Source organism: Patiria miniata, unplaced genomic scaffold (genome assembly GCF_015706575.1).
Source record: "Patiria miniata isolate m_02_andy unplaced genomic scaffold, ASM1570657v1 HiC_scaffold_5, whole genome shotgun sequence".
Taxonomy (NCBI): Eukaryota; Metazoa; Echinodermata; class Asteroidea; order Valvatida; family Asterinidae; genus Patiria; species Patiria miniata.
In genome coordinates, this window is record NW_024037072.1 from 26,278,178 (window position 1) to 26,302,185 (window position 24,008).

General features: G+C 42.4%; 1 protein-coding gene and 1 long non-coding RNA gene across 3 annotated transcripts; one reads left to right on the top strand and one right to left on the bottom strand.

Moving 5' to 3' along the window:
• Positions 1 to 8: 8 nt before the first annotated feature.
• Positions 9 to 22,154, bottom strand: LOC119741025 (beta-D-xylosidase 4-like). 2 transcript variants are annotated; one of them, XM_038216595.1, is made up of 10 exons: positions 21,564 to 22,154; positions 20,764 to 20,923; positions 17,890 to 18,060; positions 10,174 to 10,265; positions 8,726 to 9,197; positions 8,313 to 8,541; positions 5,642 to 5,731; positions 4,463 to 4,674; positions 1,652 to 1,855; positions 9 to 759 (listed from the first exon to the last, which is right to left on the bottom strand). In XM_038216595.1, exons 1-10 carry the CDS (start codon positions 21,893 to 21,895, stop codon positions 460 to 462), a joined length of 2,262 nt encoding a protein of 753 aa, XP_038072523.1. In that variant the 5' UTR covers positions 21,896 to 22,154; the 3' UTR covers positions 9 to 459. The 2 variants fall into 2 exon arrangements, with proteins under 2 accessions (XP_038072523.1, XP_038072524.1); XM_038216596.1 differs by having other exon boundaries at positions 20,764 to 20,918; positions 21,564 to 21,751.
• LOC119741026 lies at positions 12,489 to 16,292 on the top strand. The gene is made up of 3 exons (XR_005272712.1): positions 12,489 to 13,734; positions 14,424 to 14,611; positions 14,766 to 16,292. It is a non-coding gene; the product is annotated as an uncharacterized LOC119741026 (long non-coding RNA).
• Positions 22,155 to 24,008: the final 1,854 nt, after the last annotated feature.

A 24,008-nucleotide genomic window follows, 5' to 3' on the forward strand; every position in this document is an offset into this window, starting at 1 on the left:
TTGCGACGGATCAACACACCTCGGATATTCCTAGTTTTTGAGTAAAATCCATATATCTACATTTGTGTGTATTTCGTGATAACTTTGTGGAGACGTATTCAACAATAGAAATTGCTCTGGGGAGACATATATATACAATCTTTTGTTCCCTATCGTGCACATGTCTCCACAGGGTACCGTGTGCCAGATCACTCGTGCTGAACTTGAGCTTGACCTGTGACTCTGTGACTCTCAGGACCAGTTCATGCTCGGCGCAAACATGCATGGAAATTTGTGAGGTCATTTCAATTGAGTTGAAATGAGTTGAACGAGTCAAATTGAGTTGAACACATTTCAACTCGGGAGAATATTGCTGCAATTGTTATGTGACGTCAAATTCACTTCACATTTGAATAAAAGGCGAGGCATGAGCCAGCCTTATACATGACTTTATAGTGAGTGATAAATCCTCCGTGTATTTTAGGCGGGACATTTAGCCAGGTCCGTTTCGGGCCCGTCCACTTGGAATCTCCCCATCAACACATTGGAGTTCATCCGCCCACCAGTACTTGGGCCTGGCTGCTGACCGCCGGCAAACACATCAAAGCGTCCCGGCTGAAGGACCAGGCGGTCAGTGTAGGCCGCTCTCACACGGGCCGGAATGGACAAAATGACCGTTGTAGTCTGAAGTGTGGTGATGCTGATGCGTTTGAAGGCTGCCAACTGGATCTTGGGCACTGGGACGGTCGCGTCCAGCCACTGAATGTAGACTTGGACCACCTACAAAATGCAAAAGATCCCTTGGGTAAAACGAATGATTAGGAGGATCAAAGCAGACTTTCCTCTTGAGGTATGTTTAATGCTTGGTCCTTTTGGGGGGGGGGGATCCTACTGTTATTCAATGCTGGGAAGGTAACAGACTCGCTGTGGAGATGTACTTGAAAGCCTGGTGTTTATTCATTCGAGAGCTGTGTCCACACGGTGATTTTGGAAGAAAATCTTATCCCTCCTACATGTAATGCACACTAAGAGAGTTTGCAGGCCATTTTGCATAGCTTAGCGATATTCTGTACATGTACAATGTTGAATTCAAAGTCTACAGCAGTGGCTATTACCAGTATGTTGGATTTTAATGGTACCCTATGTTACCTAAAAGTGTTGAAACATTATTTGCAACCAAAATATTGTCTCCCTGTCAAAGCAGTTTAATATTGCTTTTAACATGCTTAAATTTAGTCAATGTTAAATTCTAGACCACCATTGGAGCTTGTAAATTTTTTGAATCTAACAAATTTGGAAACAAAATTCCTTACCGGTACCTGCCTCAAATTGTTTGGTTATTTGAAACTTTCCCACCATTTTTAACCTACATGTATTCAATAAACATACATTGTGTGATATTAAAAAACAACAACTAAATTTCCAGCTCATCAGGGGACAATGGTGCATAAATTTTCCACCTTCAAACAAAATTTCGGAGACGGATACATGTATATATAGTGGCAATTTCACAACCAGCTAAAGCATTTAAAATTGAACACTCGTGACAGGGAACCTCCATGCCACTTTATCATTAATCTCTTCAAGATTCATAGCTATGCTAATTTCATCAAAAAGCATGCAAAGGCTTTTACAAAGTGCATGTAATCCAAGACATTGTCATTAAACCTACCTCCTCTCCTGAGTATGCTCCCACATTTTTCAGAGTCACATTAACGAAAACGTCATTACACGGAGAGATGCTGACAGGTTCCACGACAAACTTCAAGTACTCAAACTTGGTATAGGAGAGTCCGTAACCAAACTGATAGAGCGGTGTTCCACTGAAGTAACGATAGGTGCGGTTCACCATGGAGTAGTTTATCATTGGGGGTACCTGATGATAGCCGAAAAAGATAATGCAGTGTGAGTTTCTATTAAAACAAGCAGTACGTGTTATAGTAGAATCCAAGTCCGAGTCAAAAAAATCAATGGGTCGGTTGGCTGCTTCAATGTAAAATTTACATCCCCCGACACTCGGTTTTAATTTCAAACTAGTAGTGTCATAGTTGATTTACTTGACTTGAGTCTGAGACCAAATCTCAAGTAATTTGGTTCAGGTCCGAGCTCGAGTCTGAGTCACGACTTCTTTGCGAGTAACCTCCACTAGAAACCTCTGAGAGAAAACAGTCAATTTAACTGTAAACTGGCCAGTCCTCTCATCTTTATCTTAATCCTTTGTCCAAACAGTGGCTTTATAATCCCTAACACTTACACCGCGTTCCCACTTGAATTGGAAAAAGGTGGATCAAGATCCGGCATTTTGGTGTGATCGTTATCTTACCGCAACGAAACCGCAAGTCGCGTTCCCACTTATGCTTGATCCACCTTTTCGTATGGAAATGTTGGGTCCGAAAGGTCACTGAGTTCGGAATAACGCGCGCTCTGTGGGAATGCCATTGTTGCATGGTTGCATGCTAGGCCAGGATGGGTCAGTTTTCAAACAGCACTATCAGAATTCACAGACAAAAAATTACGCGAATTCACCAACATAAATCACGGATCCGTAGAGGATCCGTGCGTGCATAAATTAACAGGTGAAATCCAACAGAGCCGCTCATTGTGTGACATCACGGCAGAAACCAATGCATCGATAAGGGATTCCCAGGTTCTGAAGCTTCTCATTGGTCACATGATGTACTACGACATCATTTTCCAATTTTCTATAATCAATACTTCAGATTTGTCACCTCCGTACGTACCGCGTTATCGGCACTATTCTCATCGCATACTTGGCTTTTCCATGATTCTGTGCCAAAGTGAAGTCTTTTGGTGAGTGCGGACTCAGAGTCATTTATGGATGGAAAAATAAGTAAAATTTCAGGAATGAAAAAGGTTTAGTAATGGACGAACACGCAACAAAAATAAGGCCTATAGTGTAGTTTTAGGATACCACGTGCGCTTTTGCATGCGCGGTGCTAGCCCGTAGTTCAGCGGTTGTTTATTGTGCATGTTGTTTACGCTGGAAATGTTCACATGAGCTACACGCCTGAAAACGTGTTTCTTCGTTCATGAGACCGCAACATTTTCGCGCCACTCGTGCACCGGGCGGATGTTAACAGGTCAAATTGCCGGATCAGATCCACCTTTTGCGTTCCCATCTGATCGTGATCCGGCAATTGCCGGATCTGATCCACCAATTGGGGGATCTGTATCCTGGTCCAGAGGTGGATCAGAAAAGGTGGATCTGATCCTGATCCACCTTATAACGGTTAGCGTTCCCACTACACACAATTGCCGGATCTGATCCACCAATTGGGGGATCTGATCCAGGAATTTGGCAAAAGGTGGATCAGATCCCCCAATTGGTGGATCAAGTGGGAACGGGGTCTAAAGCGCACGTGGTATCCTAAAACTACACTAGGCCTTATTTTTGTTGCGTGTTCGTCCATTACTAAACCTTTTTCATTCCTGAAATTTTACTTATTTTTCCATCCATAAATGACTCTGAGTCCGCACTCACCAAAAGACTTCACTTTGGCACAGAATCATGGAAAAGCTTACGAGTATGCGATGAGAATAGTGCCGATAACGCGATACGTACGGAGGTGACAAATCTGAAGTATTGATTACAGAAAATTGGAAAATGATGTCGTAGTACATCATGTGATCGTTTCTAACCAATGAGAAGCTTCAGAACCATGCATTGGTTTCTGCCGTGATGTCACACAATGAGCGGCTCTGTTGGATTTCCCCTCGTTAATTTATGCACGCACGGAAATACGGATCCGTGATTTATGTTGGTGAATTCGCGTAATTTTTGTCGGTGAATTCTGATAGAGCTGTTTGAAAACTGACCCATCCTGGCCTAGCATGCAACCATGCAACAATGGCACTCCCACAGAGCGCGCGTAATTCCGAACTCAGTGACCTTTCGGACCCGACATTTCCGTACGAAAAGGTGGATCAAGCATAAGTGGGAACGCGTCTTGCGGTTTCGTTGCGGTAAGATAACGATCACATCAAAATGCCGGATCTTGATCCACCTTTTCCCAATTCAAGTGGGAACGCGGTGAAAGTGTAATAAAGCCACATGTGCTGTCACACAGCTGATATTGACATGTGCAGGGGATTAGCAGCAGTATCTGAAAACAGGGGCCAGATTGTTGACAAAGGGATTAACAAGATAAGAGTGTACAGCCAGAAGTACTATATTCTTTCTGAGTTTACAGGCCATAACTGGGAAAGCTGCTAGAAGCACTTACACCTGATGTGCAGGAAAAAACTTATCTGAATTATGTTTTTAAAAGCTAATTTTGAGTAAAAAAGTGACTCAAGACAAAAAGCAGTCGAAAAGTCGGTCAAGGGTTCGAGTCTCACCGAAGGATTCTCCATTACAACTCTTGGAAGCACTGATCATAGTGCTTATAAAACCTGAGTTACTGTAGGGTAAAAAGAAATAAGTAAAAAAGGGGAATAACTAGAAGTATTGCTTCCACATTACCTGGTCCATGGATGCAGGCCATGTGTAGGGAAGCCTTCCTGCTGGGTTGTTGACACCAAGGTAGTTGGTAAACATGTTTCTGATGGCCACACCAGTAGCTTGGGCTGGAAAGAAGCACTGTACGATCACCTGGACAGCGGTGTTGTTGATGGCCCAGGAGATGTCAAATGGTCCGGCAGTGAAGAGCAGCAAGACAACTGGCTTACCATTGGCTGGAGATAAGGGTAGAAATGAAGAAGGACATCAGCCATCCAACTAATCACAATGAGGACAACATTGCTGAGGCAAGGCAACATGACAATTTTTGTCCTAATTTCAATAATAGGTTTTGCCCTTCAATGACCTTTTAACACTGCATACTCAGTGTGCTACCCGCCAAGTGAAAGTGAAAAAAAATCACTCGGGTGGGACTCGAACCAAAGACCTCCTGCTTTCTAGTGCAGACGTCTTACCACTCGATCATAGAGCTTTAGGATCAGCTGGCTGGTTCGAATCTGATGTAGCAGCGAGTACCGCAATGAAACTATTCATAAGATGGAATTTCCGTCGGGGTGATGTAAATTCAATATTAGGCTTTGCCCTTCACCAACATATAAACACTGTATACTCAATGTGGTCCCCCCCCCCCCCCCCCCAAGTGAAAATGAGAAAAAATCACTCGGGTGGGACTCGAACCCATGGCCTTCTGCTTTTTAAAGTGCAGACGTCTTACTCCACCATCGAGCTTGCCAGGATCAAATAGCTGATCAAATAACGATCAAATCGCAAGGAAACTATTCATAAGATAGAATTTGGGTCAGGGTGATATAAATTCAATAATAGGTTTTGCCTATCACCGACGTTTAAACACTATAAAAGTGTGTTACACCCGAGTGAAAGTGAGAAAATATATCACTCGGGTGAGACTCAAACCCATGACCTCCTGCTTTCTTGTGCAGACTCGACCACTGAGCTTGCCGGGATCAGCTGGCCGGTTCGATTGTTTGCAGTGGCCAATACAAACAAAACTACATGATTATTTTGATTATTTTTCAATCATGTGAACACATTTCATTGCACAAAACAAAGTGCAATGGTGACAACATTGAAAGCCTTAATAAGTTACATTACGAATCAACAACTACATGTAGTTGATCATCAATGGTCTATGAAGGAACTTCCTTGTAATGGGAATCTTACCAGCTTTGACAGCATCCTGCAGAAGTTGTAGTTGGCTGCCGGGCAGGGCGAGGTCTTTCCTGTCTCTACCCTCACTCTCCACCGTCACACCTGAAATAAACAATAACAATTTGGGAGGCTAATCATCCTTACTCGCAGCTGGTATGCTGAATTGCGAAGGACGCGGCTACAACGTCGTCGGGCCGCTGGCACGTAATTGCGCCTATGGCTGCTGGCCACATCGACCCATATATGACCACGGAGCACAGCCTGAGATCGAAAGTGTTTGATTTTTCCGGAGGGAGGAAAACCAGAGGGCCCGGAGAAAAACCCTCGTGGCACAGGAGAGAACCAACGCACAACTCTACTCGCATGCGATCCGCGGCCAGGATTCGAACCGTGATCACCTTGGTGAGAGGCGAGCACTTTACGCACAAGCCACCCATGCCACCCAATAACAACCAATGGTATCCAATGATTTACAGTTCACAGCGTACTCATAGTGTGGTAAATCAAAGTAGCGGTGTACATTGGAACCGGGTACCCAAGTACCTGACCGCTGATGTCGGGAACTGGTTCAAGCTTTTGGGATCGGGTACCCGTATTCAAACATTGCAAATAAGTGACTTCTCAGACAATGAATAAGAAAGGTTTGGAATGTCGTTGGTGAGGAATTTTCAAAATGAAAACCAGGCAACAACAATGTGCATGGAAAATTATAACAGATGTCATGTTTATTTCCATTTTAATGTGCCACAGATGACACTCACAAAAGTTGCAGTCACACAGTAAAGCTAAAACCATTCAGACACTACCAGTATAAGACCGTTTTTAATTCAATTGGTACCTGGATACCCGTGTTTTACATCAATAGGGTACTGTAGTCTCAAAACTCATGAGAAAAACCAATATACATGTACTGCTGATTTCGTTTTTAAATCACAAGGCAAATAGCCACTTACACATGTACCGGTACATATAAATGTAAAGATAAAGAGCTTTACATGTCTGTACTAAAATGCTCCTTTTTTTCATGGCCTAAACTGAAAGCATCCATGGCCAGGGACCCATAAAAGATTGTGTTCATCGATGAACAAGACAGGGCAAGCTTAGTAAAACTGGCCACAGACTGCACACCATTCTCATCAACTGTTTCAGAATGGCTATCACTGGAAACTTCTTTTCATGCATCTGGTGTGCCCAATTGGCCAAACTAACTTAACTATAAAGCCAGAATCGCTGGTGTTACAGGGTAATCCTACATGTATATGTTAGCACAAGTAGGTGTGTTCTTGGGCAAGACACTTCACTACAATTGCCTCTCTCCACCCAGGAGTATAAATGGGTAACTGTGTCGGTAGAGACTAGAATGAGCTCATCTCAGGCTGTCATGGCTGTGGCCACACATCTCATGGCCTGATGAACACGGTAACAATTGTGAAGCACTCGAGACCTTTTGTATAAGCGCTACATAGCACCACATTATAATTATTATCATAACCAGTAAGATGACTATCGGTATATCTCTACTCCCCTATTACAGTCGACTCTCGTTAGTACAAACTCTGTTAATACAAAATTCTGGTTATAACAAACATAAAGCCTTGGTCCCGACTGTGCATTTATGTGCACAATGAATGGGTCTGAATTTCCTCTTAATACAAAATTCTGATATAACAAACAATTTGGCTACGTCCGAATGACTTTGTTATAACAAAACTCGACTGTATAGGTTTTTAAAATAGAATTGGTGTCAGGAAATGTAAATTTTCTTTTCTATATTTAAAAGCAGAGTAAATCATCTGCAGTTACCCCAAAAGTAACTGACAAAATTATTGTTCAGAAGCATACTTGGTTTAAAAATGGTAATGGTACTAAACTCTGCGAAATAATTCTTTCTGGCATGCTGTCATGTTGAAGAAAACAAGAAAAGAAGGCATTTTTCAACGACGCATTTAAAGACACATTTTGGAAATTGTCCATAAGTAGTTCGTTTTTAATTCGGCAAAGCCGTAATGAGTGCACGCAAGCGTTGACATGATGCAGACGCACACCAGGCACAGTTGCTATTATTCGTCAGTTCTGTGCGTGACATCACGAAGCTGCAATCGATTGAATGAGAACGTGTCCTGGATGCTGATTTCGAGCGCAATTCAAAACATGACTTGGCAACTTTTGAATTGAAATCGAGATCCTAGAATATTGTTTTCTCGGAATATACAGCATTCACTGCGCTGAGACTTCATCAGGTAGTTGTTAAGCACTATTGTTGCTTCAAACGAAACAAATGCACAAATGACAAATGATGTACTCCACCTAAACACTGTATACTCATTGTTGTCCCGAGGGCTTGCAAGAAAACAATTCGCAAGCTTACTCGGGTTGGACTTGAACCCACAACCTTCTGCTTAATAGTGCAGACTTCCTATCACTCGACCATCGAGCTTGCTGGGGTCGGCTGGCTGGATACTGCAACCAGACATTTTATAAGACGGAATTTGCATCGGGAAATTTATATAAATCTTATATTGGTTTTGCCGACATAACTGTGATTTTTTTGTTCTTGTGGGCCTTGGGACAACACTGAGATTACAGGTTTTTATAAACTACATTGGCAAAGGGCAAAAGGCTAAGAGACAAGATTAACAAAAGGTTAATCTCCTTGATTCTGCTATATAATTTAGTTTCTCACCTGAACCCAGACAGACGACGACAAAATCAGAGCCGTTTATTGCCTGAACAACACTGGACTGGTTGTACAGCGCACACGCACAAACAGGGTTGTTACATCCTGCAGCAAAGCGAGTTTCATTGGCCAAGGGTTGCAGGCCAGCCAGTGGTGTGGTGACGTATTTTGGCAACGGTGTGCCTGCATAGTCCCCAAACAACTGACCGGAGTCATTTCCAAACGGACCAACAATCTACGACCAAGCAAACAGTACCACTACATGAGTGCATTAAATTGTTTGAAAAAGAGGGAGCGTTTTAAAAGAAATCTATTTGTTCAATGAAGGTGCTACCAGTATTTAGGACTTGTGATGACCTGCGAGGACTTACGAGATCTAGTGAGGACTTTGACTGCAACGTGTTCTTTTAAACACTTACCGCAAGCTTCAAAATACTTTTCACTGGTAGTATGCCATCGTTCTTCAGCAAGACAAAGCTCTTGACAGCAGCTTCTATGGCAAGATTCTGGTGTGCAATGCTTTCAACTACATCCTCGGCACGCAGCTTGGTGTAAGGGTTTCTGGCTGGTGGGTCAAACTCCCCAAGCCTCATTCGGGTGTAGAACAATGGACGCACCAATGCCACCACGTCATCGTACGACACCATCTTCTTTAACACTGCCTCTGTGATGTAGGTATAGACGTTAGCTGTCACTGATGCGAGGTCCAGATTGACTCCAGCCTTGACGCACACTGCGGCAGTCTCAAGAGGTGTAGACGTGTATTTGTGCGCAGCGTAAACTGCTCTCAGTGCACCCGCATCACTAACAACGTACCCCTGAAAGCCAAATTGGTCGCGGAGGATGTCTCGCAGGAATCTTGTGTTGGCACAAGCTGGTACTCCGTTGATGCTACATGTACATAAGATGTAATTAAAACAAAAATTAAAAGTGAACAAAACTGCTGGAAACTGCCGTCTGAATGGAGATGACCTCAAGCACGCAAACCAAAACAGTTTGAGCAGCTGACAATTCAATCTCAGCAGGATGTTTCTCAAGGGATTTATCGCTGACCACAACCTCAGGTAAAATCAGCTGTTAAAAAAATTAATTAAGAAGAAAAACAGTCTCCAAGGCCAAAAAAAAAAAGTCTCCGGTTTCTGGTATGCGCGCGCGTCGCCGTAGCCATGCGCGTCGGCAAAATGAAAAAGTTTTTTTTTCAATACAAGATGATGTTTCAAAACCGCCAACTTCACTGGTTTGACTGGAATTCTGCTGCTGCACAATTTTAACGTGTTTTTAGATGGGGTTATGATCGAGAATAAGATTTATGTGGCCTCTCTGGACTCCCATATATTTGCACTAAGTTTAGTCGGGGCTGTCGGGCACCATTTGCAGTCATCAGCCGACATTTGAAGCCCAAAAGAAAAAAAAAAAAACAGGTAAAAAAAAAAAAAAAGCCGCGTCGCCGCACCACTTTTGGGGCAAGCTCCATACCAGAAACCGGAGACTTTTTTTTGTGGCCTAACCAACTTCATTAACGTTTACACTTGCATCGGTATATGCAAGCATCTACATGTACTCATGATTAATAAAGTAAATTAAAAGTACCAACTAATTTTTCACAACATTCTCCAGCATGTCCAGAGAACTGATAATGGCATCGGTATTTATCAGAAGTGAGAAAACCACTAGACTACTGACCAGTGTAATTAAATCACAGAAAGAATGTACACAGAATCACTATCTGTGCAGTTGCCTAATGAATACATGCACATTTGTATGTATGCGCACATGTATTCATAGCCCGCACTGTGTAAAATAACACATAATTCAATGAATGAGTAGGCCTACATGTGTGTATTTTTTTGTAACAAATAACAAGTACCTGTTGTAACTGCACATGATGCTGTAGCTACCAGCTTTGACGCACTCATGAAACTGAGGTAGAAAGGTCATGAAGAGGTCACGGTCTGATACCTGGACAAGGTGAAAAATGCCGGAAAAAAATTGACTTCTCTGGGTTCTTCATAATGTTCAGAAAATCTGTGCTACTAATTAAACATAACAAGTAGGAAGTTACACTTGTGCACATGCATGCATCTGGTACAGGTCTACTGGTACGTGTATGATTTCGGTCAGCTATATGTATTGTATGGTGTCCCAGCTAGTGCACGCCATCAAAGTAATCACATTAAATTACATCTCGCGAGATGCGAGATGCGAGACACAAGATGCGAGACGGGAGATGCGACGAGACGCGAGACACGAGACGCGAGACACGAGACGCGAGATGCGAGAAGCAAGACGCGAGATGCGAGATGCGAGATGCCAGACACGAGACGCGAGATTTTGATGGCGAGATGCGAGATTTTGAAGGCGAGATGCGAGATGCGAGATTTTGAAGACGAGACGCGAGATGCGAGACGCCAGATTTGGGACACCATAGTATGTATCGTAGGAAAGGTGATCAAAGCATTTTGTGGGAACTACAGCCCAAGGGCACTGCATGTTTAAGCTGTGACATGTGACACTTTTGTATTACCTACATGTAGTACTTTAACCCTTACCCTACCAGACCCTCCAACGCATGCCAATATGTGCCTCAAGAAAATCTCCTATGTTTTTTGCATGGCCCTCCAATATCTGCCATGTCATTTCAAGGGTAACTGGACAGGCACTCCAATACATGCCACAGAGAACAATGAGAGTCCTCTGATAACAAAGTGAGTGCCCCCAGCTGGTCAGTATCAGGCACCCTCCAGGGCCTCCAACTCCTGCCAATTGGAGCCTTCACTGTTAAATAAAACTATCTGCCAATAAACTGCAGCTGGAGGGCATTGGCATAACCAACTGACATGCAGTAAACTACCCTCAGAGAGTAAGGGTTAAATTCAAACAAACCCTGCTTTATCGCATATATTGTACCATGGTCCACATCCTCCACTCTCCTCGTATCGCACTATTCCATGATGATGCACGTGCCATTCCTGAGTGCACGTGTGGATGTATAACTGCTAAAAAATTCCTGTACAGTGTGTGCCTGTTCCATTTTTACTGTGAGTCAAGTTTACTTGAAGATAAATTTGTTATCCCACTTGCGCTCATGGAACATGGAAAATGTATTGTGTCTGTGTCCCATATGTGGGACACAGACGTAATGCATAATTATTCCATGTTCTACTCACACTCCAGGATAACTAATAGTATGTATACAGGTAGAGTACGCATATCACTTATTCATATTGACAATGTAGTCGAGACGTCAAATTCTGAGACCAAGACCAATTAAATCCAAGACTAGGACGATAAGAGGCCAAAGCAAGTTCACTACGGATCCATCAATAATACAAAAATAATACATGTACAACATTCCGTACATACTCACTTTGAATTGCACTTGTTGGCTTATCCTTTGGAACACTTTTCTTCGTTTAATGATTTACTCTTTTCAGCAGTATTCTTTTTCATGAATTATGTCACTTTTATATGAACAGAATGTTGTAAAATTTGTTTGTCATCACCGTGAAAGACGGTAAAAGCCACAATGTGGATAAATGTCTTTACTGACAGATCCCGATCTCAATAAAGGCCTGTTGTTACTTGACCATGCTAAAAATGTCTTGAGGAAAACTTAAAGATGAAACAAAAACCGGAAAAGTGAGAGATCATTTAAATGTACCGGTTTGAGTTGTTTTACAACGTGAGGTAATCTAGTGTAAAGTTCAACTAACAAGCACAGTCTGCGGTAATTCTTTATTAGGCCCAAAAAAATTAATAATACATGTAGTTCTGCTTACAGTGGCAGATATTTTTTTTTTTTGGCCTATTTTCATTTTGAAAGTGTAATCTACCAATGGATCCTTCGGCATCAAGCTACTGCAGTGTGATTCGGCAAACTGCCCAATTCACATTGAAAAGGGAATAGCAGGGCACCGATGCAGGTCAGTGAACATAAAAGGATTTCACAAATACAGAAAGTACTTGCACACACAAAAACCAGTATGAACGTGTACAATGTACCGTAGGCCTACTGTGCATTTACACTGATCATAGTAAATATTGACTGCTTCTTGTGAAGTAGTAAAACTAGCCTCCTGAGGTGATCCATGAAGCATTCCACTCAAAATGCAATCAAATCAACCAAACTGCATGAAATTATGGCACACATCACATGATTCACATTACACCATCAAAATCAAACTTAAGTGTGCGTTTATGAGAAGACCATGCAAAATCCTGAAAAATCGACAAGGTGGGGGGTCAGCGAATTAAGTTCAAATCTTGGCCATTTGATCCCCACCTGAGACGATACCACTCGGTGGAGTAGCTCGATAAATAATCACACGGTGGCCGAGTACGGGGCACCAACAATTTTGAGCAAAAAGGGTGACTTCCGGGGAGTAAATTTGTGTTGTTTCTGGTGTAAAGTTATAGCCTCGTTTATACCCTTAAACTAAATCGTTTACTGTCGACCTACATATCAAAAGAAAGGGTTTAATCTCCTCTAAACGATGAAATATAAATCTTTGATATGCAAGCATTCACTGCGGAGATATAGGCGTAAGAAAAACACGTATCAGCTCTATTACGAAATGAAGTCCTTTACGCGGTAAACCATAACTTAATTAATGCAGGGCTGAGAGTCAACAAACTTGGAGGAAATATAGTTCAGATATCCGACTACAATAATAAAAAATAAAAAAACTGTCAGCTCTTCTTGTTTTTGTTTGCTCACGGTCAACAAAGTTGAAAAATTCCTAATTTTCAAGACCAAACCTACATAGCCCCCTAGACAGTTCCGAGTGCAATTGGTTGCCCTTAATTGACATTTTGCAGGAATTGTTGTAAGAGCATAACAAAATGTACATTTTGCAGACTTCACCTATTGGGTGGGTGGGTGAGTGGGCTACCTTTGGTGGTGCGCACTGATCCGGTAGGAGGGGAACGTCCTGTTGCCGCCCACCCAGTTAGCGCGCGGTATCGAAAGAGGGCGCCCTCGCATTACATTACCGTCAAAATGGCAGCCATGGACATGCCGTCTGTGCGGCCGGCTGCAATGTGATTTTAGTAATTTTGAGTATAGCAAAGCCATCGAATGTGGTGTAAATCCCTCTTATCTGCGCGAACTAAATACAGTGCAACTTAATCGATGCACAAAAGACATACGGAGCCATTTGCAGAAGTGGAAAGTCGCTGCATATGATGTGAATGTCGAGTGGAAACTGATCCTCCTGCGATGTGGTTTGTGCGACGTCGATGCATACACTGATAAGACAATACGTCCAGCGCATAGATACAAGTTAGGGTTGAGTTGGACATCATCAAGGAAATGTTGTCATCCACTCCATAAAGGGAAAGGCAAACCATTCCGTGGTGTGAATAAAACAACTAGCCGTGAGATCATAGATGTTTGATCGATGGGGTACCATGATCACTGTTGGAACAGGTAAGAAGACAGAAATCAAACAAAAATACATTTTTGAAAATTAAAATGAATTAATCATGGTCAAGGTCCATTTCTGATCAACTGACTTTGTTCCTGGGTAGGTTATATCAATTAAATCCCTTATCATGCAGTTGACTTGGGACCAGTGAAATTTATTATTGTGCGAAAAATTAATACTGGTTGTCACAGCTCTGGACCACACACATGGTTTTCGGCAGTGGACACACATGAATTTATTTTGTTTTATATAAAGAAAGTTAAAACTGCACTGAACATGCGCAGTTTGGGGAATAAAACATATATATTTTTTTTGCACTTACATTGTTTTTTTTTTTACTTTTATTCACGAGATGTGACTCATCAGACCATTTACAACTTAAAGAACAATTTCAGATTTGTTTCCCCTTTTATACAAATCCTCCAGAGCCAGCCACATCAGAAAAAGAAAAAGTAATAAGTGCAATTAAATACAGGCAATATAAAATAATAAAAGAAGATTTCTTATTTTTTATTTATTTATTATTTTTTTTTTTGGGGGGGGAATTTATGACATGGGTTTTGTTCAAGGCATCTATTGCTCAATATTGTTGGCTACATACGCCCCGCTTTATATCTTTTACTTTAAAAAAATATTAAGCCTGCTGCGGCCTTAACACTTTGTTAATTCTCACTGTTCATATAACTTTCAGGTATCTGTAGAGGTTGTCTATCTTAGCACAAACAAGCAGTTACGCACCAGACAGCGGAACAATTACCATCTAGCGATGTGCTCTCTAAGGAACAAGAAGAGCATCAGTGTACAATCAGTGATTTCACATCGCCGGCTGGTGTACCATCTCTCCAACCCACCGACACAGCGTGCACTTCAGTTCATGAGGTAAAGAGAGTGAACTAAGAATGGACCTTGACATATTGCATCTCATTTATCACAGATGAATTGTAAGCACTCTTCTTTGAGTACATCAATTTGTATTTCAACCCTATATGTAGCATGCATCTCACTGTTTTTATTTTCTTATGATTATTTCTAGCATACATCTGAGTCCTCATCAACTGATGGAGATATTACACAGGATGTAGGTGCACTTGACTCTTCTTGGGCTCCAACCCCCTGACCAAAGAATGTGGAGCTGCAATTCCTGAACACTTTCCTTACTCAGGGGGGAATGTCTGCTGTTGATGGGCAGCTTCATATGTCATTAGAATAAGCATCTGATAGCACCATCCATTATTATAGAAGGAAGGCAAAGGAAGCCTTTGGTTTAGTTGTTCATTGTTTAGCACCACGTCAAGAAGATGGGCTCATGAAGATTACAATCGGTGAAACAACTGCTTAATCATCACAAAGTGGTCAAAATTTTGATAGTAGTGCCCGTTTTCATTTTTTTTTATTGCATCCTTTTTTACCAACATTTTTGCATTAGTGGTTCCATGTTCTCTTCCTTTACGTATTTTGTGTTTAAACAAAGGGTTATCATGGTTTGTTATTTGAAGACAGTGACTGTTTTTGTTTTTTAATGTTAATTTAAGAAGGAAAACAATTTCTTGATTTATATTCTATTGTTTTTTCGAGTTTGATCGTTAGGTTGTTCCATGTGTCATTCTATTTTGATACTGTGTTGGTTCAGTTTTCTTCTTTCAACTTCCATTTAAGTTTAAAGTTCAATTTAGTTTTGTACAGTTGACTCTCGTTATAGCAAGGTCGGTGAGACTGCCCAAACTACCTCTTTAAACAGAAATGTTGCTTTAAAAGGACAGAGAAACAAAGAGACACAAAGAGAACTAGAGATTCGAGACCTCAGAATGTGCTCTATATAAGCAGCAGTAGGACATCTTTGTAAAAGTGTTCTTTATAACAAAAGTCGACTGTAGTACTACCATTTTACTTATTTGGTGGGGTGGATAACAGGTTTAAGGTTTGGATAAAAGTTAATTTGGATCCTTTTTGATTATTGGTTTTTTGAAAGGTTTTCTTCAAATTTTGGTTGGTAAAATAAATCATTCTTTTTTGGTCTTTCTAAAACTTTGTTTGTCATTGTTTCTATTTATTCAAATTCCTCTCTACTTGTTCCTACCCCATCTAGGTGTGTCTCATTTTTGACGAGTACCCCAACATTTAGCGTTTTTCTCATTCAATTTATTATTTTCCTAGTTTATTAATTTTCCGGGTTACATTAACATGCCAAAAAAATAACAGAATTGTCATCCAAGCCTCATCATTCCCACATTTGGTGCGCGATATGTGGCAGGGTGTAACCCCCCCCCCCCCCCACCACCCCCATTGTGTCTTCATTTTGTTCTGGTAATCTCGGGAATTCTTTAGATGATTATTGGGGGATACTTCTGTTAACAAAAAGACAAGTGTGTGTTGAGTATAGGAACATTTGTGGGGACTCCCTCTGCCACAAATCGGGCAGGGTATACATTCCATCCTGGACTCTGAAAGGTGGCGGCCATATTGATTTAAAGTGAAACCCCCTACCCTAAAAATGGGATAAATTAAGGAATTATAGCACCCCTTATGGCGTCTCCAGTATTAAAATATGTTTTAATTTTTTTGATCATGAATATATACACGTTTGCCAATTTTCATAACATTCAAGCAAAAAAGAAAAAAATGATGTGAAAAATACACTTTTTGACCAAAAAGGTGCCCAAAAAAAAGCCCTCTGTTAAAGATTTTTAAAAATATTTTTGACGTCATAATTTACAAATTGGAAATATAAAACTTGGTAGCAAATTTCATAAAAATTGGTTGTCGACTTTTGAAAATACAGAAAAGGGGGGGGGGGCACTGTATGCCCCTCCCCCGTCCCTTTACTAGCGAAAAATAGGGGTAAAACAGACTCCTGCCATTTTATACTAAAAACTGCTGACAATGTTTTTATTCTTGATACTTAAGGACCATGATAAGAACTCTCTTTCACCTGAGTGTCATTGTTCAAAGACCTGCACTAATGACGCTACGGCGACTTAAAGATCGCTATTTCTATGACTCAACTTTGGGGGTACCCTTAGTGCCGTTGCCTCCTAAGAGCAATTTTTTTCTAAATTTTGAGTACCTGGTTTTAGGTCAGGATACAACCTCAGGACCCTGCAAATTTCATTTCTCTGCTGCTTTCCCCTGTTGAGCAGCACGCGTTTAAACGTTTGTACCCCAAAATCATAAAAATCACCATTTTTCACTAATAAAAACACATTTTTGGCTCTTTTTTCTGCTACGGAGGTCAGATTGGCCAAATATTTTGTACAACCTCAAGGCTACCTATGACCCACCTACCCCCCAAATTTTAACCAAATCCGCCGACCCCCACCTTGTCACGGTCTGCATGGTCCTCTCGTGGACATACTCTTAAACAATCATAATTTTAATATCTAATCTTGCCTGTATGGCGAAATGTACAGTGTATGTAAACCTACATGTTCACATGTACCACGTTTAAGTAAAAAAGTCACTCAGTTAAGGCGGCCATTTTTTAAAACTTTGTCAAAACGGCCGCCATATGGGTCAAAATGGCCGGCATATTTTGTCATGGGACAAATCTGTGCTGACAAGTATATCTGGAGGTCTTTAATTAGGTGCAAAATGTCATGCTTTTATAATAATAATAATAATAATAACAGGTTCTTATATAGCGCTTTTAACTAAGATCAAAGCGCTTTACATTATTATTACCCCTAATCATTGGGCCAATTAAACATTCCATTTACCATCTCAGCTCCCTGGGGAGTATACAGCTCGATGCTGCCTGTTAGACGCAAGGAAGCTAATTCAATCACAATAACCATCACTGCCCTCATAGGTACCCATTTACTCCTGGGTGGAGAGAAGCAATGAGTGACAAAGTGCCTTGCTCAAGGGCACACGCACCATGACCCCGCCAGGACTCGAACCCACAACCTTTTATGGGAAAAAAAACATTTTATTCACACCTAATGCGCCAAATATATTGTAAATAACGAGCAAATGAAATGGCCGCCATTGTTGTCATACTAGGCCAAATCTGCGATGGCCCTATAGCCAAATATCTTTCTTAGGACATGCTCTGCATGACTGTGTGCCTAATTTTATCATGATCATCAAAAGCACGATTCCTGCACCTACATGTATGATAATGGCATGACGAGATCTTTTCAACGGTAATGTACACGCACCTTGGCGTCAAAGGTGAATCGAGAAACAGGGTAGTTATCAGGCCCATCGTAGGCGGCATAGTGTTTGCAGCCAGCGTTGGCCCGGACGTAGCGCGAGTCATTTCCTTGCAAGCCAGTCACATACGCTCTGGTCATCTCCCCGCTTAGAAACGGACCCTCACCGTATGTTTCCTATATAGTGTAATAAAAATGAGAAAAGCAAGATAAGTTGGATGTGTATACACTGCATGACTGTATGTGTTCGCAAGTTGATTGCAAGCTTACATGGTATAAACATGAAACTTTGAACAAAGATCAACCATACATGATCCCGAAGTGTTACTCCGCCGTCAAGATGATGTCAAGTATTAAATTGCAAGCGATTTTACATCAGAAAGTGACCACCTTGTTTCACTTATAACTCTTGAACAAAATGATCAATCATTTTCATACTTTGTAATCTGACTGACCATGACTTCATAAACTTTTCCTGTGTACGTAAAGTCGCTTGACCTTTCCATCTAGGGTTACAGGAAGGCCAAAGTTAGGTGAAATCAAAATGCACAGAAGCCTCAATTTAAGGGATTACGATACGATCTTGTACGAACTTGAATCCTGGTCCAAAGATATAAATATTTTGTAACGTCATCATGACATCATTACCTGTTTCAAATTACAAGCGATTTCACTCAATGTAGTGAAGGCCCTACCGGTACGTGTACATGCTTACTGAAATTTATCATGTACCCCAAAAGGTTTGTTTTTTTACTGTAAAGGCTGAAATTCGTGATCCTTTTTCTGTTCTGACATACATGTAAAAACACAACTTTACTGGTCCATAAAATAGTTGTACCGGTAACTCAACAAATGCTAAACCGGTAGCTCTAGTTATATGCTTAATAATACAGCCTGTCCTGATCTCTGAAATCATAGCCACCGCCAAAGTGATAGGGACGCTATCATTAAGATGAATAAAAAAGGAACTGGGCCTGGGAAATGTTGAATTCACCTAAGGCCCAAAAAAAAAAGTCTCCGGTTTCTGGTATGGAGGTTGCCCAAAAAGTGGTGCGGCGACGCGGCTTTTTTTTTTACCTGATTTTTTTGCTTCAAATGTCGGCTGATGACTGCAAATGGTGCCCGACTAAACTTACCGTAGTGCAAATATATGGGATTCCAGAGAGGCCACATGAAGCTTATCTCGACCATAACCCAATCTAAAAACACGTTAAAATTGTGCAGCAGCAGGATTCCAGTCAAACCAGTGAGTTTGGCGGTTTTGAGACATCATCTTTCATTGAAAAAAAAAATTGGGGACTCAGTCCCAAAACTTAAGGTATCCATATCGTGCAAAAGTTTGTGCTGCATAATAAAACCAGTGTGAATCAAATTTGCAAGCTTCTCACTGATCATTACAGTTTCCTCAATGTTCCCCAAATCTTCTGCCTCGCAAAGTTGCTGTTGTGAGCATTGCATCACCAAAAATTCAGCTTTTAATTATAATTTTGCAGAGAGTTATCGAAATCCAAACGTGAGACATCACGTTGATGTGTACTGCAATGCATTGTGCAAAAAGACTCCTCAGCTATAACATTTTCACCGTGTAGATAAAACAGCGCCCTCTTGTTGATCCGAGTGAATGCAGAATGTTTAATGGTTTAACAGGGGGCGCTAAGTTCTTTTGGCCATCGATTAAAAAACAAGTAAGCTGCAAGGCACTTCGTGCATCTACCCAGAATACCTTGTGAATCACATGCACGTTTCTAGATCGTGGAGAATGACGTGGATGGTTTCTGAACTGCCAAAGACTTGCCTTAAAATTGGATTTAAGGTCTCAAATTTCACTGGTGATGTGCTTGCAACTACATGTATAGCATTTTGATGTTTGTGTTGTGTGGGCATTAATATTTTATAATAAGCCGAATGGTGAGTAAAAAAACGTCAGTTTCTTGCTTCCGAGTGCCAAATTTGCCAACACTGGATTTGAGTTGTCAAGTTATTGAGAGCACCATCATGATCTTCGGCAGCTACACCATTCTTACACAAGTTACAGTGCTTGTTGGGATTCGGGGGCTGATTGCATATATTAGGTCAACAAGATGTTTGTAGCCAGGTTTTTTTTTCATCGGTTGGGAAAGGGGAGAGCTTGGGGGGGGGGCACAAGTATGATATGGGGGACACCAATGGCAGCCCCGCAAACAATTTCCACCAAATTTCCAGGCACCGACTGGCAACAGGGGTGTGAGTGACCACTGATAAAAATAGCTGAAAACAGCTGAAAAAAAGTGTACAAAAGCTGAACTTTGGAAATCTCCTATACTTTTATACACAGCAAGTGAGGGAAAAAGCTGAAAAAAAGCTGAAATCCAAAACAAAAAAAGCTGAAATCAGCTTTAAAGCTGAGATTTCACACCCCTGTGGCAAGGTAGGTGCTGGAAATTTGAAAATTAGAAAGGGGGGGGGGGGAGGTGGAATTGCTAGATGGTGATATGTTTTCATAAAATTGATAAATTCACACATAAAGCCGTAGGGTTCAAATATAAGGGGTTTAGAACCAAGCACCAAATAGTCATCTACATTCCTCTTGTGTTTAATTACTCATAAAAGATACTTTAAGTAGACACTTCCTTGGCAAGCGGCAAATTTTGTTGGTTTATTTGTCTGGAGGGCACGGGGGGGGGGGGGGGGGGGTCGCAAACTGGCAATTTGTGTGTGTGGGGGGGCATGTTCCTCCCAGGCACCCCCTCCCCCCTTGGCTACGCCCCTGTAATTGCCAAATGTGGCAGCAGCATTCTACAGTCTGCACATGTATGCAGATTGTTTCTGTTATAAAACGAGCGTAATTTCCAGTACTTCCAACATCTGGTAAAGTAGTATGATATTCTGGGGACTTCCTACCTGGTTGCGGCCCCACAGTGGATGCCTCATGATGTTGATGACAGGACTGAAGCAGCTCAGGCCACCTTTGCTTACATAGATGCCGTGCTGGGTCAGGTTGTTGTGCCTGGCTCGGACCTCAGAACCAATAGCTTCAGCAACTCTGTACAGCAGATCTGTGCTAAAAGGCAAATAAAAAAATGACATTGGTTCTTGGTTCTTGGTTGGTTCTTCTCCTAAATACTCCACGTGGGAGTTTATACAGGAGGCCAGAAACACCGGGGCAAACCCCTTCAGGCCAAAAAAAAAAATAAGTCGGTCTCTGGTTAGCGCGCGCGTCGATTTTAATCATGCGCGTCAACCATTTTTTTTTCCAAAATGTTCCGCGGTAGCTCCAACAGCGCCCTCTATTGCCGCACCTGCTCAATTTTTTTACCAACGAGCACCAAGGAATGGGAAATTGCACCAAGGCAAATGATCGAGAGCACCAAGGCAAATTATGGAGGACACCAATGTACATGAGGACACCAAAAAAGCAAAATAGTACCCCACCTTGTCTGTACAATCCAAGCTTGAAGAAAAAAAAAAAAAAAAACCGCGTCCCCGCAACAATTCCGGAACTTTGGTCTGACCAGAGACCGAATATTTTTTTTTTTTGGCCTAACAAAAATTGTTTATTTCTTTGTTTGTAATTATTTGGCAATTGGCCAGGATAGCCCACAAAAGTGTAGGCCTAAGAAGAAAGTGGCGTCAGGTTGCACTATTAATCTTTTCATGTTTTCCATGGCATGAGATAAATTTAACGACTATAGTACAATTACCTAAAAGTTGCAGCCAATCCAATAGACTGCGGGAATGATGTTGCATTGTAGACCAGATCTCCGTGTAGGCATTCGTCGTCCCAGATGAAAGGGTTGATGTTTAGGCGGGGGATCGGTGGCGCCGGGTCGTTCTTGAGGAAGCCGCCCCGCGCCATCTGAAGGGTCATTTCGTCCAGGGCCAATCGAGACATCAAGTCATCCAGTCGCTCATCCCAAGGGAGTGAATCGTCTTGGAACGGGAAAGTGGTCGTCACTACTCCCGGCAGGACGCTCACTTGCATAAAGACGATGTAAAATAGGCCCCCTAGTAGAAAATTGCAGGCTGTCGACATTGCGAATATTGTGAACACTAGAACATTAACAGGTTACGTTGTTGATGAATTGAGAAGTCTAACTGTGCATGGCGCACGCACGCACTCACTGCCACTGCTCGTGCGTGTGAATGGTCGGAGTGGGTGAAGAAAAATAAAAAAATATTGGAACAAAAGTCGAGTATTTACACAGTGCTGCCTGTCAGTTTTCACGCTTTGGTACAACTATAGAATGCAGGGCCACTTCACTCTACATCCGCGCCGCCGTACGGCTGCGTGGAGCCGTGGAGCCGCCGGCCGTCGAGTCGCTCGACCTACCTCCGAGAATTGCGCCCTCTGTCGGCGGCGCGCTTCTCTGCGGCGCGCGTCTCTGCGACTCCGCGACAGCCGCGTCTCCGGTCCGCGTCTCCCTGACTCTGCGTCTCCCTGACTCCGCGCCTCCGCGTCTACACAAAGAAATATCTTTATCTTATTCACGCATGACTGAATATCGTTGAAAATTACAGCAAACGTCAAGTCCATACCCAGACCAATGGACCGATCCAGTAAGCCCCGCCCAGTGCGCACGTGGGAAAATTAACACGTGCTCCTCTCCAATGCGCGTGTGCACGCATGTCGGACTTTTGTGCACGCATGTCGGACATAAATCACGGCTGTGATTGGTCAGAATACCATGGGGCGGTGCTTACTGGATCGGTCCATTGTTGCCCCGTCGCCCTCGTACCTTCCTTTGCGAGGAAATTAACAATGGATATGGATGCTCCGTTCTCTAAAAAATACCTCCGAGAATTGCGCCCTCTATCGGCGGCGCGCGTCTCTGCGGCGCGCGTCTCTGCGACTCCGCGACTCCGCGCCTAGCCTCCGCGTCTCCCTGACTCCCCGCCTCCCTGACTCCGCGACTCCGCGCCTCCGCGTCTCCGCGACTCCAGTGCCTCGTTGCCATCCTACCTTCCTTTGCGAGGAAATTAACAATGGATATGGATATGCTTCGTTCTCTAAAAAATACCGCCGAGAATTGTGCCCTCTATCGGCGGCGCGCGTCTCTACGACTCCGCGACTCCGCGCCTCCGCGTCTCCCTGACTGCGCGACTCCCTGGGCGTTTTCGAATCCCTGTTCTTGACAACACGCGTGTAACACGAGGACGTGTTCTCGAGCTGGTTGTTACGAACGCGCGGGTGCGTGTTGCATCGATATAAAGCAATGCAAAATGGCCGACAATCGTCTGAATTTGTACTTAGGCTATTCCAAATGAACGAGGACGACTTTTGCAAAACCGGACATGCGGGGATAAAATTGCAGACCTGCATTATAATGGTATTCTTATTCCAATCATTAGGGTATTAGCAAAAAAAAAACACAAACAACTTGAGAATCTGCACAGTCCGCCATTTTGTTCAAGCTGCACCTCGCGGAACCCTCCATCAACCGGGGAGTGAAAAAATCGATCAGCGAACGCCCTCTCGGGTCTGTTCGTTACGTTCGAGACCGCTGTTCTCGTGTCGGGTTCACCCGAGTGTGGTCATGAACAGGGAATCGAAAACGCCCCCTGACTCCGCGACTCCCTGACTCCGCGACTCCGCGCCTCCGCACCTCCGCGTCTACACAAAGAAATATCTTTATCTTATTCACGCATGACTGAATATCGTTGAAAATTACAGCAAACGTCACGTCAATACCCAGAACAATTGTTGGCTGAAAAAAAGGCCTTGTAACTTTACAATTTTCTGTGAGAGACAGGATCGAATCCAGAGGGACATTTTTTGTACTCACCCTATACAGTTGATTTGTAATTGTTGATGTTTAAGCAGCATGTGTTAATGCTGACAAGTTAAAAGTTTTGCATATGACAAGCTGATTTGAATTTTAGATTTTTGATGATGAACAATCTCCAGTGTGGTCCCGTCCATGTAAAGAACTCCAAATAACCATTTAAAAACTCTATGCAACAGGGCTCTGATCTGTAAGATGTTGTTGGAAACATCGTGGCAAGTACACTGATTAAAAAGTAAAATTGCTTGAATTTGTACACTTGGATGATTTAACACAGCTTAACATGGAAGAAGTTTGCGTTGAAAATGTCTTCAATGTAAAACATCATTTTGTGAGCCTTACATTTGGCTGGTCCTCAGCAAG

Coding starts and splice junctions, on each gene's coding strand:
- LOC119741025 (XM_038216595.1), bottom strand. CDS start 21,895: ATGTCGACAGCCTGCAATTTTCTACTAGGGGGCCTATTTTACATCGTC. Junction 10,266..17,889: donor GATTCACCTTTGACGCCAAG/GTGCGTGTACAT, acceptor CACCTTGTCCAG/GTATCAGACCGTGACCTCTT. Junction 1,856..4,462: donor GGCCTGCATCCATGGACCAG/GTAATGTGGAAG, acceptor GGCTATCATCAG/GTACCCCCAATGATAAACTA.